This window comes from Miniopterus natalensis, chromosome 15, assembly GCF_054644295.1.
Source record: "Miniopterus natalensis isolate mMinNat1 chromosome 15, mMinNat1.hap1, whole genome shotgun sequence".
Lineage (NCBI taxonomy): Eukaryota > Metazoa > Chordata > Mammalia > Chiroptera > Miniopteridae > Miniopterus > Miniopterus natalensis.
In genome coordinates this window covers 4,011,632-4,025,500 of record NC_142095.1, presented here as the reverse complement: position 1 = coordinate 4,025,500, position 13,869 = coordinate 4,011,632, and the positions used below count along the sequence as shown (strand labels likewise).

General features: G+C 60.8%; 2 protein-coding genes across 3 annotated transcripts; both read right to left on the bottom strand.

Annotated features, from left to right (window-relative positions):
* Positions 1–225: 225 nt before the first annotated feature.
* TMEM89 (transmembrane protein 89) lies at positions 226–1,074 on the bottom strand. The gene is made up of 2 exons (XM_016202725.2): positions 784–1,074; positions 226–411 (listed from the first exon to the last, which is right to left on the bottom strand). Exons 1-2 carry the CDS (start codon positions 1,072–1,074, stop codon positions 226–228), a joined length of 477 nt encoding a protein of 158 aa, XP_016058211.1.
* Positions 1,075–2,530: 1,456 nt separating this feature from the next.
* On the bottom strand, positions 2,531–12,195 carry SLC26A6 (solute carrier family 26 member 6). 2 transcript variants are annotated; one of them, XM_087824768.1, is made up of 21 exons: positions 12,112–12,195; positions 10,217–10,375; positions 9,995–10,134; positions 9,690–9,800; positions 8,980–9,143; positions 8,611–8,775; positions 8,378–8,530; positions 7,963–8,045; positions 7,732–7,879; positions 7,329–7,442; positions 7,153–7,230; positions 6,732–6,827; positions 6,533–6,639; positions 6,299–6,368; positions 5,243–5,335; positions 5,058–5,159; positions 4,603–4,695; positions 3,667–3,846; positions 3,407–3,461; positions 3,013–3,149; positions 2,531–2,794 (listed from the first exon to the last, which is right to left on the bottom strand). In XM_087824768.1, exons 1-21 carry the CDS (start codon positions 12,132–12,134, stop codon positions 2,780–2,782), a joined length of 2,286 nt encoding a protein of 761 aa, XP_087680894.1. In that variant the 5' UTR covers positions 12,135–12,195; the 3' UTR covers positions 2,531–2,779. The 2 variants fall into 2 exon arrangements, with proteins under 2 accessions (XP_087680894.1, XP_087680895.1); XM_087824769.1 differs by having other exon boundaries at positions 3,667–3,843.
* Between the last annotated feature and the right edge of the window lie 1,674 nt (positions 12,196–13,869).

Genomic DNA, 13,869 nt, shown 5'->3' with positions numbered 1-13,869 from the left:
GTCAGTTGGAAGTGGGCAATGGAGCAGTGTGAGCCGCCTGGGCCCCGCCTGCCCACCCATCCTGGGCACTGAGGCCTCAACAGCTCTGCTGGTTCTATGAGTAGAAAGGGGGTACAGGGTCCAAGCCGGCCTGGGAGAACAGACACACAGTCCCAAGCCTGACCCAGAGCCTCAGGCCATCCCCACCCCAGTTGGCCACCAGGCAAAGAGAAGGCATATGCTGGGTCACCCACTCTGGGCGGGAGTCCCCTTTATTTGCCTTGGCTTCTGACAGGCTAGATGCTGCAGATGGCCCTGGATTTGGGCCAGGAGGGCATCCAGCATGTGCAGGACGGTGAGCAGTATGGCGTGGTCTGAGATTGGGGTCCGCCGTTTATAGGGTCCCGAGGTGTGAGTGGTCACCTGCGGAGGCTGAGGATAGGACCAAGAGGCAGGAGTGAGAGCGGAGGGGCGGACGGAAGTGTGATGAGGGGCAGCAGTGAGCTGGGGGAAGGGCCTGGGAAGTGGGGAAGCTGGAGTGGTCGTGGGGCCGCTAGGGCGGGGTGAGGAATAGGCATTAGAGGGAGACAGGAGGCAGGGTACCGGCCATGGGGTAGGGTCAGGGGCCACTGGGGGTGGACGTAGGGATGTAGGGAGTGCCGGCTGTGAGTGGGGGGGGCAGCAGGAGCCCACAGATGTGGGTAGGATGGGTGGGCTGTGGGGTGGGGTGGGGTGGTTGGAGGGTATGAGCTCACTGGTGTAGGTGGAGGAAGGAGCTGTGGGGACAGAGCGGCCTGTGCTCACCTCACTCTTGATGGCCTGTGAGCCCCACCGCTGCAGCATCATGCGGCCCATCATCAGCATCATGGCACTGGTGAGCATGACCCCCGCCACAGGGTAGATGGGGTTCGTCCCCCCCATCCAGTGGCCGGAACAGCCCAGGCTGACCCCGCAACTCTCCAGGCTGTCTGGCTGGCACCCCCAGGGCTGCAAGTCCAGCCCCACCTGGTACCACAGGGGCCGAGACCAGGCATGGGCGGGAGCTGACATCTCCAGCAGGAGCAGCAAGAGCAGGAAGGGTGGTGCCCACAGCATGGCTACAGCAAATGCCAGCGGAACCTGGGCGCCTGGCAACAGGCAAGCACCCCTCCCCCAGCGGCAGGCCTGGTAGAGAGGCAGCGGGTTCCGGGGGGCTGGGGGTGGGTGCAGTTCCAGGCCCAAGAAGATGGAGTGGCACGCTTGGGGCCCACTTTCGAGTGAGCGCTCAAAAAACACGGGCCCCTCCCTCTCAGAGGAAAGCCTGAGGCTCTCCCTGGCCTGTGAGGCCTGGCTGCTTTGGCCTCCCCTCCTGCCCCGCCCCCCCCCAAACACGCCTGCAGTTCCCAGGAACACGCCTGCAGTTCCCAGGAACACTGTCCTTTCCTCCTAGAAGGGCACTCCTCACAGCTGGAGTCTCAGTCCAAGTGTAACCTGCTCCCTGATCTTTCCCTCCCATGACCTGGGCAGCACAGTTCCTTCTCCCCCGAGTGACCCTGTTTCTTTTCTTCGCATTTCTAAGCAGCTGCAACTTCTTGTTTGAAGTCTGCCTTCACAGCGCCCATAAGCTTCACTCAGCCAATATTTACCGAGCGCTGCCACGCGCCAGGCACTGTTCCTGGTGCCAGGACGCAGGGTGACGGGGGAGACAAAAAACCCTGACTTCCTGGGCTGCGGTTCTGGGAGTGGCGCTGACATATGCAAAGCTGGAACAGAGCTGGTCAAGGTGACTCTGTGACTGGGCCAGTGGGTGACCTCTGTCCACTGCCCCACACCATTGCAAGCATCCTGTGGCATTTCCTCATGAACACTCACTGAGTAACCCAGGAGGCGGCTACTACTACCATTTCTGCTCTACTGATGAGGACACACCGAGGCCCAGGAAGATTCTAGGGCCTCCCACCTCCCCAGTCACTCAGAGTACCAGCTGGCAGAAAGGCTGCTGCTGCCTGCTGGGCCACGTGCCCAAATGTTGGCTTTTTATGGCAAAGATCAGCACACGCTTCTTGGCTGAGTGACCTGCAAAGCCCAGGTGACCTAATAATACAAAGAGGCATTTTCCCAAGTAAATCAGTCCGGTGCGTTCTTACATCTAAATGCTGACCAGCAGCACCTGTGCACACCTGCGCTCCCTCAGGTGGTTGCTCCGGTGTTCACGATGCACCTTCCAGGGGCTGCCCAGTGGCACCTGCCCTGCCCTGCCCCCTATCAGGTGTCCCTGAGAACAGATCATTCCTGAGAAGCAGCTCTGATTCCCACTACTTTACAACGGAGACCTAGGCTCCCAGGGCCGAGCGTGGCTGGGAAGAAACTTGAACCTGGGTGCCCCCACCTGGGTGCTCCTACCCAGGCCTGGCCCCCCCAGCTCTCCTGCCTGCTGTATCCCCTCCCTGCCTGACCCTGCCTTCCCCAAGCTTTGCCTCCAACTTTACCTCCAGTTCCCACTTTGGGGAATAAGGGTTAGAAGCCAGGGCTATGGACCCCTGACCCTACCAAGCCACAGCAGAGCCTGGTGTAGGGAAAAGAGTCTTTATTCCTGAAGTTGCAAACACACATGCCCCACCACCCCTGGCCTGGCCAGTGCCTGAGCCCAGGCCTAGAGCACTGTGTTGGAGTCCCAGGACCTCCATCCCTGAGTTGTCTGTGTGTGTGTGTATGGAGGGGACTCCCGGGTGACATCTGGAGGCAGTGCAGGAGTGGGGGGTTCTCACAGGTGCTCCGTCACACTCAGAGGTAGGCAGTCTCAGGCAGGGCGGCAGCATGATCAGAGTTTGGTAACCTGCGTGGGCAGACGAGGAGAGGTTCCCATCAGTTACAAAGGGCACTTACCCACCCTCTACCCCAGGAGCCGCTTCATCTCAAGACAGGAAGGAAAGGCAGTGGGTCCACTGGGGTCAGAGGCATCCAGAAAGGGTGGGGATTTCTTGGAACTGGGATCAGGGTGGGGACAAGCAGTCAATAAACAAGAAGAGCTCAGCGGACCAGGGGTCATCTCACCCAAACAGGGTTGACTTGGTTGGACCTTGGGTGTTGGAGGGCAAAGATGACAGCATCGTGGACAGAGGCAAAGAGATGCTGCTTAGTGATGGAAGCATCAAAGAAGTGCCCGGCCTCCATCTGGGTGACCACGGGAGCTGTGGGCAAGGAGTGGGTCTCTCCTGACTCAAAGAATCACCAGGAACCCTGGCCCCAGTCGTCGGCAGAATGCTCTGACCCATGTCATCCCAACTTCCACCCCTGAGGCTACAGCTAAACCCACAGTCACTTTGACCCTTGATCCCTGCCTCCCAGGAGACATCTGACCTGATAGACTTTTTCCTGACAGACTCCTTGGCCAGAAGAGCCCCACCCTCTTCCCCCAAACCACTCTCACAGTCCCCACCCCACTTACTGTGGCAGGCAGCCAGGTACACCTCCACCTCGATCTCCCGAAAGTCCCGGAAAATCTGCAGCAGGAAAAGGGGCCAGATTCAGAGGGAGGCCCAGGGGCTTTGTGGGGAGACTCAGGCAGGCTGGGGCAGGAGGTTTAAAGGGGAAGTTCAGTGGATTTGGGGGTCAGAAGGCTCAGAGGGCTCTTAGAGCTGGTTAAGGGTCAGGTAGAGGCTGGAGGCTTGCCCTCCCCCAGTTCCTTTCTAAGGGTGCCTCCCTTACATTCTTCAGGCTCTTGAGGCACACAGTGTCCACGAAGGAGAGGGTGCCCAGGTCCAGGACAAGGCTGTGGAAGTCGGGCTGGGGCAGGCCCAGGGCCTTCAGTGTGCACGCCGAGGCCTTGGCATCTTCTTGACCACTGGCTTCTGTGTCCTCTGGTTCTTTCTCCGTGCTTATTACCTTCTGGGGACAAGGCACACTGCAGGGGCTGCCCAAGGTTGGAGGGTGAAAGCAGGGGATGCACAGACACACAGGGACACACGGGCAGATGTGGCATGAGCGTGTATATACCCACATATATGAGGCATGCAGGGGACACATGAGGACATGGATATGGGGAGCCTCCTGTATGCTGACAGGAAGGACATTTGGAGAAACACAGGAGAGGACACCCAGACTCAGAGAGCACACACAGATGTGCATTTACTGCTCTGTTACCCCTGGGCCCAGGCTTAACTGGGACACTTAAGAAGGGAGGGTGCTGGGAGACCATGCCCCATCCTGTCAGCCAGGGTGGAGTGGGCAAGGGGCCGAGGGACAGGCCAGAAAACACCCACGCACACCCGTGCGCATGCAGACACCTCAGCACCCTGCCTGGGTCTCTAATGGAGCTTGGCGTCCCCTTTGATCTTGCATTTCCCCCCACATCCCCAACCCCTTCCCTTCTACCCATGAGCACAGATTGTGGGGTCTTGTGGACTCTAACAATTCATGGTCTTCATCGAGGCCTCGGATCACGGACAGGGATCCACAAGCAGAATTCCGCGGCGTATCACCAGCGATCCCTCCACAGAGCGTCTCACCCATCATCCCATTCCCCCTGCCACTGACGCGGCACCTGAGCCCACAGCGGCAGGTCCGTGGCTTTCCTCCCCGGACATGTCGGGCACCCCCACCTCTGCAGCTCACGGCTGTCCCCTGTCCCACCTCCAGCCTCACCTCGGCCTTGGAGCCCTCCATGTTGTTGCTCTTGATGTCTCCGTCACTGGCGTTGACATCGATGGCAACGGAAGTGCCATTGGAAGCAGCAGCCTAGGCCAGGGAGGAGGGGGGACAGAAAAGAGTTGTCCCAGCTGCCACACAGCAGCTGTGCCAGGCAGGTCTGGTGTTCCCCCTGGCTCTGGGCAGGTAGGCGGCCCAGGAACCAAAGCCTGGGACCCGAGCCAGGCTGAAGGCTATGGAGTTTTGAGCGGCTCTGGGAGCAGCCATACAGGGGGGACAGTGACGGTTCATGCTGGCGGTGGCTCCGGAGGTGGGAGTAAAACAAAGCGCCACAGCAGGGAACAAGGGCCAGGGACAAAGGAGGGTGAGAAGCCAGGAGCCAGGGGGCTGGGAGCCAGCTGCGGGCAGGGGGCGGGCAGGGGGCGGGAGGCCCGGCTCGGAGGGGCCCCTGCCTGTTTCTGGAGCTTCTCCTTCTGCAGCCGCTTCAGCTTCAGCTCCTGCTTCTTGAGCAGCTTCTTCTTCCGGGAGATGAGCTTGTCGATGTCCACGCCACACTACAGGCAAAGGACAGGGAAGGGGAGGTGGGCACCTGGGCTGCGAGGGACCCTCCCACACCCCCAGGGACCCCAGGCCTCACCCTCTGCTTCAGCGCGTCACTGTAGAGGTCGGCATTGGCGAAGTACACGGTGGCTGAGGAGCGGAAGACCTTCACGCCTGGGACCTCCCTGGCCTGGGGTGGGTCACGGGGCGGGTGGCTGAGCCTTCTCTCTCCTGGCTGCATCTTGTCCTCCTGCCTTTGCTCCCGTGCGCCCCCGTGCCTGCACCCCAACCCTCTGCTCCCCAGCCGCAGGCGCCCAGCCTGTGGCCCATGTCATCCCGACTCCTTGTCCTGCTCCCAGCCTCTGCCCAGGCCCTCAGCCGCCCACTAGGCTTGCTCCAGGGTACCCTGCACCCCTCCTCCCATCTCTCCTGCCCTCCTGCCACTCGGCAGGCTGGTGTCAGTGGCTCAGACCTCTGAGCCTGGCCCTGTGGTCTGGTCTCTACATGCTGTGTGCAGACAGAGACCCTCCTCAGCTGCCATCCCAGCCAAGCCCTCCCAGTGCTCACCCCTCTCAGGGCACAGCCCAGGTCTCTGCTGGCATTCAGGCCTACGTAATGTGCACCCACCTCCGTACCTCCCTTTCCACCCAGCTGAGCTGCTGCCTGCCCCCCGTCTTCCCTTCACTCTGCCTGATCATGCTGTGATCAGCCTTCAAGGCTCGGTGTCGGGGCAATGGGCTTGTTTCATTCCAGAGCCCCCATCTCTGTTCCCAGCACTTGGTGTGGGGCTTCTCAGCTCAATGAACGATAGATATAGTGACTCCATCAGATCAAAAACCAGCCTCTCTGACATCCTGGTGCCCCAGGATCCTGCCCCTTGCACAGTCCTGACCCAGGACTGTTCTGCAGGATGGGGCTTGTACTGCTGGCTCCAAAAGACCCCTCCTCAGGCCCCCAGATCCAGTTCTGTCCACTAGTCCTCTGGCCCTTCCTCACCCCTCATACTCTGACTTGGGGTCATAGATCCAAATTCTCCCTCGAAATTCCAAAGACGAAAGTGTCCTTATCAGGTGTGGAAGGAACTCACAAAAGCCCATTGTGCTTCTGCCCCACCCCATTGACGCCTCCCTCCTGCTCAGCCCCCACTGCTCACCTCTGAGTACTCTGCCACGTCTCTATAAATATCTGTGTCTGGAACCTGCCCCAGAACAGAATAGCGGGGCCTGTGGAGAGATTGCGCATGAATGGGGGGGTGCATGAGGAAAGGGGGGGAACAAGGAGGAACAAGGAGCCTGGGGTCATCCCAAGGTGTGGGAAAGCTGGGGGGAGTCAGTGTATACCTCATCCCTCACCAGCTAGAATGGGGGGACTAAGAGGGGAGACTCACAGCTGCGTGCGGACCACCACAAGCAGCAGGGAAAAGGCTATTGCAACAGCCAGGCCCAAGTCCAGGTTCAGCAGGATGGTGGCCACAAAGGTTACCAACCAGATGAGCTAAAAACAGAAGGGCAGTGGTCAACAGGGTCGAGCAGGGCCACTGGGGCTGAACACCCCCAATCCTACCCCTGGGCTCCCAAGCCTCTCACCAGATCCCCACGATTTGCCTTCCAGAGGGAGCATATGTCCTTGAACTGCATCAACATGCCCTTCAGGTTCACGATAATGATGGCTGCCAGGACTGCCTGCGGTGGGGGGAGTGTCACCAGGGCTGCTGAGGGGTGCCCAGATGCTGACAACGCTGACACTCAGGCATGAGCCAGACTCACCCTAAGCACCTGGGCATAACCCCAAACCTGCCCCCAGAACCTGACAACTTGGATCTGACTCTACCCCTTGACCCTTGGCTCCAGATCTCACCCTAAAGATCTCGACCTTGAAAAACAGGACATGACCTTATATCCCTGCCCTCACCTGTGACCTGACAGACTGATCTGAGTCCCTGGCCTGGCTAAGGCCCTCAAGCCTGTCTGGGGGTGGGGTGGGAGTGGGGGTGGGGGTGGGGCTGACCTTGGGCAGGTCTTGGAAGAGCTCCCCAAGTTTGATGATGATAATGAGGATGAAGAGGGAGGACACGGCTCCAGCCACCTGTGGGACAGGAGTGAGCGGGGTGGGGGTGGTGGTGGGGTCGGGATCACCCAGGTCAAACAGGCTACGCACCAGCCCCGCCCACACCTGAAGCTCACCTGGGTGTTGCCCCCAGTGCTCTCCTGGACCAGGCTCCGAGACATGGAGCAGCTCACCGGGAAGCACTGGAAGATGCCCCCGATGAGGTTACAGAGGCCTAGGGCCACCAGCTCCTGGTGGGGGGAGAGCAGATGTGAGGAGACTGCACTAGCAGTGCCTGGTCACCGTGCCACTGTGTCTAGGACTACACATCCCCAACCTCCATCCCCACTCATCAGCCCCAAAGACTTGCCTGCTGTCTCAAGTGTCCTGCTCTCCACCCTCAGTCCCCACACGGTCCCAGCACATCTGTTTGCTGTCTCCCTGTGTCCCACCTGATACTGAACCCGCCCCCCCCCCCAGGCCCTAGGGTCTCTTGTACACCAGGTTGCCCCTACATGTCTCACGTCCCATCCCCCAGACCTGGTTGCTGTCCACCCGGTAGCCATGCCTCAGGGCAAAGATCTTCCCCAGTGAGATGGCGATGGCGAACCCAACCACAGCGATGGCGAAGGCATTTCCCACAAGCTTTGCGAACAGCTGGGGGCTGGGGGCCACTGGGGGCACCAGCCTGTGAGGAGCATCTGTGAGGCCAAAGGAAGGTGCTGGCCCTGGCCACCCAACCTTCCCTGACCTCCAGGGGCCAGAGCTCACCCTGCAGGGATCTTGCCCACGACATCCACCCCAAATCTGTGGTTCAGGCCCACGCCGTAGGAGATACCCGTGGCCCCGATGAGCTGGGGGGAGAGGCAGAGTCAGGAAAGGGAGGGCTGGCACCACTGTCAGAGCAGATGGAGGAACCACTTTGGGGGTGAAGAGGGAGGTCTAAAGCAAAACCTTCAGAGGGGTGGGGAGAAGTGAGCAATAGGGTGAGAGACAGACGCCACTGCTGGGAAAGAGGAGATGCTGTCAGAGGTAGGAATGTATCTACCCGGGGGCTTTCTGCGTGGTCCCCCCATCCCTAGGCACTCTCACCAGTGCCCCCTCCAGCTAGTCTTTAAATAGCTGGGGGATGCCCACAGGGATAGAGCCTCACTTGCCCCTCTCCCTTCTCCCCTACAACCCGAACCGTGAGCAGCTCCCCAGGGATTGGCAGGGGCAGATGTTGCTTCAGTTTGTCACTCAACAGCTTCACCATCACAAGTGCCACCCCTGCCACGAGTGCGGTGACCATGGCGCCAACAACGCTCTGGGGCAGCTTCCAGCAGACCTCCAGCACTGTCTGAGGGGAGATGGGGTCAGAGCCAGCACTCAAGGTCATGGGGCGCGCCCTAGTCCCTTCTCCCACCCTCACTCACTCACATAGATGAGGGACAGTGGCCCAGAGAAGCTGCTCAGATGGAGGCCAAACACATACTTGAGCTGCGAGACGAAGACTTGCACAGACGCCGCTGTGGTGTAGCCGCGGACCAGAGGCTCCGACAGGTAGGTGACCACAAAGCCGAAGTGGACCAAGCCCAGCCCCACCTGTAGGTTGGCCAGGGGCAGTCAGGGGAGACAGGGGTCCCAGGGGTGGCTGGACCAGAGCCCAGGGCAGGAGGGATCAGAGGGGGATGGGCTGAGGAGGAAGACAGTGATGGTCAGACACTGAGGGGAACTGGCAGACGGGGGGTGGGAGTGGGTTTGGCAGTGGGGGGGCAATGGGAGCACACACTGCTGACTTCCCCATACCTGGAAGAGGCCCACCAGGACACTAAGTGTGGAGGCCAGCTGCACCCGGGCGGTATCTCTGGCCGCCACATCGACTGTGGAGTTCAAGGTCTGCATAAAGTCTTCATCTGGAGCCAGGGACTCTGTCACACTGCCCACCATCACAGACATGACAGCAAAGGTGCCTGAAGGGACACAGCATGTCTGAAGGAGAGAGGACACTGTCCTACCTGGGAGGCCTAGTTTTAAGGGAGAGGCCAGGAGACATCAGTTCTAGATAAATATCCCCAGACTATGCTGTGCAATGGAGGCAGTGCAGATGGTCAGGTAGGAACCCTGGGCTCTAGGGCTCCTGGGGCAGCTACAAATGTTGGCCCCACATCATCCCCCTGCCCTACCTGTGTCCATTGGCTCAGGGACACTCGCCTTGTAAAAGATGGAACGGGGAAGGGGCACAGCCTGCCTCAAGCTATCAGGCCTATATCAAGTTCCGGGCCCCTCAAGTTGCGTCACCCACCCACATCCTCCAGGGCCTCTAGGTACCTGAGTCTGCACCCCTTGCTCAGAGGCCTAGTCCTGCCTGGGAATGAGCCTTGGGTGAGTCTCTCAGCCGCCCCACACCAATGCCACTCTCTTCCCTAAGTTCCCCGGCCCTGCTCAGCCCTCCCTTACCCTGTCCTCCGTGGGGGATGTGTGCATCCCCCTGCCAGGCTGAGCCTGGCTTCACTCACCCACCGAGATGTGCCGGGAAGTGCCAAATAGGAAGTAGATAAAGACAGGGTAGAAGGAGCTGTAGAGGCCAAAGACGGGGGGCAGTCCAGCCAGGAGGGCGTAGGCCAGGCCTAGAGGTAGCAATATGGGTTTGGAGGCTGAGCCTTGAGAGAATGAGGAGATTCCAGCCCCAGGTCATGGGCCATAGTTCCAGGGTCAGGGGTCATGGCTTCATGGTTTTTTTGGGGGGAGGGGGGTAAAGTTTCAAGGCCAGGTTCACCACCCAAAGGCTGAGGGTACAGCCTCCGGATCAGGCGTGACTCACCCTGTGGTAGCTGCATAATGGCCACACTCAATCCAGACAGCAGGTCACCCAGGAGCCAGTCTCGCACAGGATACCGGGGAAGCCAGGCCAGGACTGGGAGGTGTCGGAGCAGAAGGCCTCGGGCCCGGGCGCGGGAGCAGCTGGGGACACAAGGGTAAGTACCAAGGACAGGGGCTATCTAAGTCCTAACAGTGTCCCCCAGCCCCCCACTCTCAGCCTTACTGCAACCAGGTTCGCCACTGGTGGGTCCTAGTTGCTGGGCCCCAGCGCCCCAGCTCCTCCAGCTGTTCCTGGTTCAGCAGTGGCCGCTCCACATGGTAGTCTCTCCTCCTCGGCTCCATTGCGTCCGTCGTGGCCAGCAGGACCTGTGTGTCCCTTGGTCTGTGGCGGCGAGAGCAGAGACGCAGTGAGGGCACCCCTGGCCCAACCTCCCCCACACCTCAACCTTGGACCAGAGTCACCACTTGACGTTCCTAGGCCCTAAGATCCAGGTAGGTCCAACCTCCAGCTGGCCTCAAGTCCATGCCTAGGCAGGGGTAGTATCTGAACTTTGGCTGATAGAAACCTCTTCCTGGGCCAAAGTCCCCCTTCAAGAAACAGCAGGATGAGCACAGTCCACACCTCCAACCCTGGAGCATCTGCTATCAGTCTAGGTCCCCGGCTGACTGCCTCTCCAGCCTCCTTCCCTGGCCCCTGGATCTCCCCCAGCCAATCTCTGTTCAGGATGAGTCCCTTTCCAGCTGCTCCATGAGCCCAGTGCTGGCTGGCTGGGAGCACGGACAGGGAAGGATCCGGCAAACCTGGAGTCCAGTTCTTCAGGCACACCCCTCTTCAAATGAGCCCCTCCCCTCTCAGGGAAGAAAAATATTGGGGCTAAGATTGCCCCGGGCCTCCAGCCTCAGGGTTGAGGTTGTAGGTAAATTCAGCCTAATCTGGGAAAGCCAGGGGATGGCTCTCATCTGGAGAGAAAGGGGTCGCACCTGGAGGGAGAGGCTTCCATCTGGAAAGGGAAGTTCCCACCTGAAGTGGGAGAAGATCTTACCTGGCAGCAGATCTCAGGACAATCTCACCTAGGGGGACACTCTCACCTGACAGAAAGGTTTTCACCAGCCAGGTAAGTTCTGTCCTGGGGAGAAACTCTGATCTGCCCACAGGCTCTCACCTGAAGAGGGGGTGATCTCAGGCACAGATCTGTGGGGAGGGAGTTCTTATCTGGGGGAGGCTCTCACCTGGGGTGGGGGGAGCTGTCCTGGAAACAGACCTCACCTGGAAATAGGAGCTATAGAGGGGGAGCTAGCTATACCTGGCCAGAAGCTTTCACCAGCTGGAAAAGTTTCCACCTGCCAGGAAAGTCCTAAGCTGTCACCTGGGGGAAGCTCCCACCTGGGAATAGATCTCAGAGGGGGCATCTTACCCGGAGGAAAGCTCTCCCCTGCTGAGAAAGCTTCCACCTGTCAGGAAAGCCCTGATCTGCAGGCAGCTCGGACCCACGGGGACGCGTCGGTCCCCCCACGGCGCAGGGCCTCACCTGGGACGGCCTCTACCCTGGGCGTCCCGGCCGGAGGAGGGCGTGAGTGGTGCAGAGAAGATCCTCAGACACTCGCCTCGCAGTCCCGGGGATCTTTGAGCCCCTCGCCCCTCCTCCGTGAGTCACTCGGGCATCCCCGCGGGGGCGGGACCCGCGCCTGGAGGGCGGGGCTTGGCCCCTGGCCCCTCCCCCTGGCTGGGCGCGTGGCCCGGGACCAGAGCGCTCCCTCCCCGCCAGTGGTTCAGCGGGGTGCACTCAAGACCCCCACGGACTCCCTCGCGGCGACCCCCCGGCACGACGCACCCTGCGGCGCACCTCCCGCGCCCGGCCGGCTCGTCCGCCCCGCGCCCCGCGCCCCGCCTAGCTCTCCCGCGGCGCTCGAGCGGCTCGAGGCCCGGGGCTGGGGTCGCGCCCCCGCCGCCCGCCCCTCGCCGCAGCGGGGCAGCTGCCCGCGGCACCTCGGCAGGGCGGCGAGCCGGGGCGCGGCAGGCGCGAACGGCTGCTCCGGCCTGGGCGCCCCTGCAGAGCGAGCCCCCGCCGGGGGCCTCGCGGGCCCAGGATCCCGGGCAGGGCCGCGCCCGGCACTCACCCCGACGCTTCCGACAGCCCCATGGCGGGCGCGCAGCCAGGGGCCCGCGGCGCCAACTGCGGGGCCAGAGGCCGCTAGCGGCCGGGAGGCGGGGCCGCGACGGGGCCAAGGTCTGGAGCGCGCCCCCGAGGGCCAATCCCCGGGCCGGACGGGGAAGGCCCGGGCCAATCAGCATGCTCGGGCGGGGCCTCAGTGATGCTCTCTGGGCGGGGCGAACCCCAAAGGGGAAGATTTAACCCCTTCTCTCGGTGGGGCCTGGCTCCCGCGGCGCGGAGGGGCCCAGCGCTCGGGCCGGAGTCGGGGGAGCTGCAGAACTGGGCCCGCGGCCCGGGGTTCCTGAGCGGGGTGGGGCTCCCACCAGGTCCTGACTTCCTTCCGACGCCCCCTCCCCCCGGGGCGGGGAAGGAAAGCCCCAAGCAGGCGGGATGCCTGGGGCCGCGGCTAGTGACCGGAGCCCTAACCCGCCTTGGGGGTATCCGGGTCCAGGGGGCCTCTCGTGCCTCTGCGGGCGCCACCCTCGGGCTTTCCCGCCCCAGATCGGTCATGCCCCTGAGACAGTAAGTGCCCAAAGCCTCCCTTCAACTCTGGACTCGACCTGAAACGACGCCGAGGTTTCCCTCCCCGGCACGTCGCGCAGCCCGGGAATCTTGCCCAAGGTTTCTGCTTGAGGAGCGGATGTCCCCACGGCTCCAAACCCCAGAGGCTGGTAGGGGTCAGTGCTGTCAGTGGGCCGAAGGGTTAGCAAGGACAGTTCCTGGAGTTAGTCTGACCCCTGGCCAGGGCAAATGTAAGACTTAGGAAGTCATTGGGCCGCTGCCTTGTCCAAGGAGGGGGTTTCCCTTGGGCATTTACTCCTAGCACCTGTGCTCATACTTCAGGTCCAAATCACAAGGTGACAGGCCAGAATTGAGGGTAAAAGGGATGGGAACCTGGTCCAAATCTCCTATGAAATGGGCTAAAAATAGCTGAATATTCTTAGGAGAAGGTAGTGCTCAGATTTCTCCCAAAGGTCAGCCTGGCTCCAACCATTCATAGCCACCCTCCTACCCCACCAAGCAAAAGGGACAATAGAGTCCTGGCCAGGTGGCTCAGTTGGTTAGAGCGTGGTTGTCCTGATATGCCAAAGGTTGCAGGTTCGATCTCTAGTCAGGGCACATACAAGCAGTGGCCAATGCATGCATAAATAAGCAGAACAGCAAATCAGTGTTTTTCTTCCCCTCTCTCTAAAAGCAATCAATAAAATAAAATAAGACAATAACCATTTTCTATAGAAGTTTATTCCCAAAACAGAGCGCGGCTTCACGGAACAATTTACACAGACAGGAAAAGGGGCCATGGGGCTAAAGGGGGCGACCCCCAGAGAGGGGCATCTACAGAACCTAGGACATAGCAAAGACAACCCCCTCTCCGCACAGTGGACCCCCTCAACCCTTCAGGGACTGGGGTCTTTCTGGGTAAGGAGAGCTGGGGTCCTGGCTGGCAGGATTTGGCACCAGTCAGTAAAACAGAACTTTTAGTCTCCTTGGCAACTGTCTCCCAAGAGTATTTGTGGGGGAGGGGGATGTCTGCATAGACCCCCCCCCCACCCCCACAGGACCACTGTTCCCAGTGGTAAGAGGATGCCTACTCTTGAGGCCTTCTGGGTCTACTGTTCAGCAGGGAACTCAGGGCCGATTTTTGGTCTGGGAGAGCTAGGGGTCAAAAACCCCTCCAGATGGCCAGGCCCAGGGTCCTTATTGGTGGGATCCTCCAAGCCCC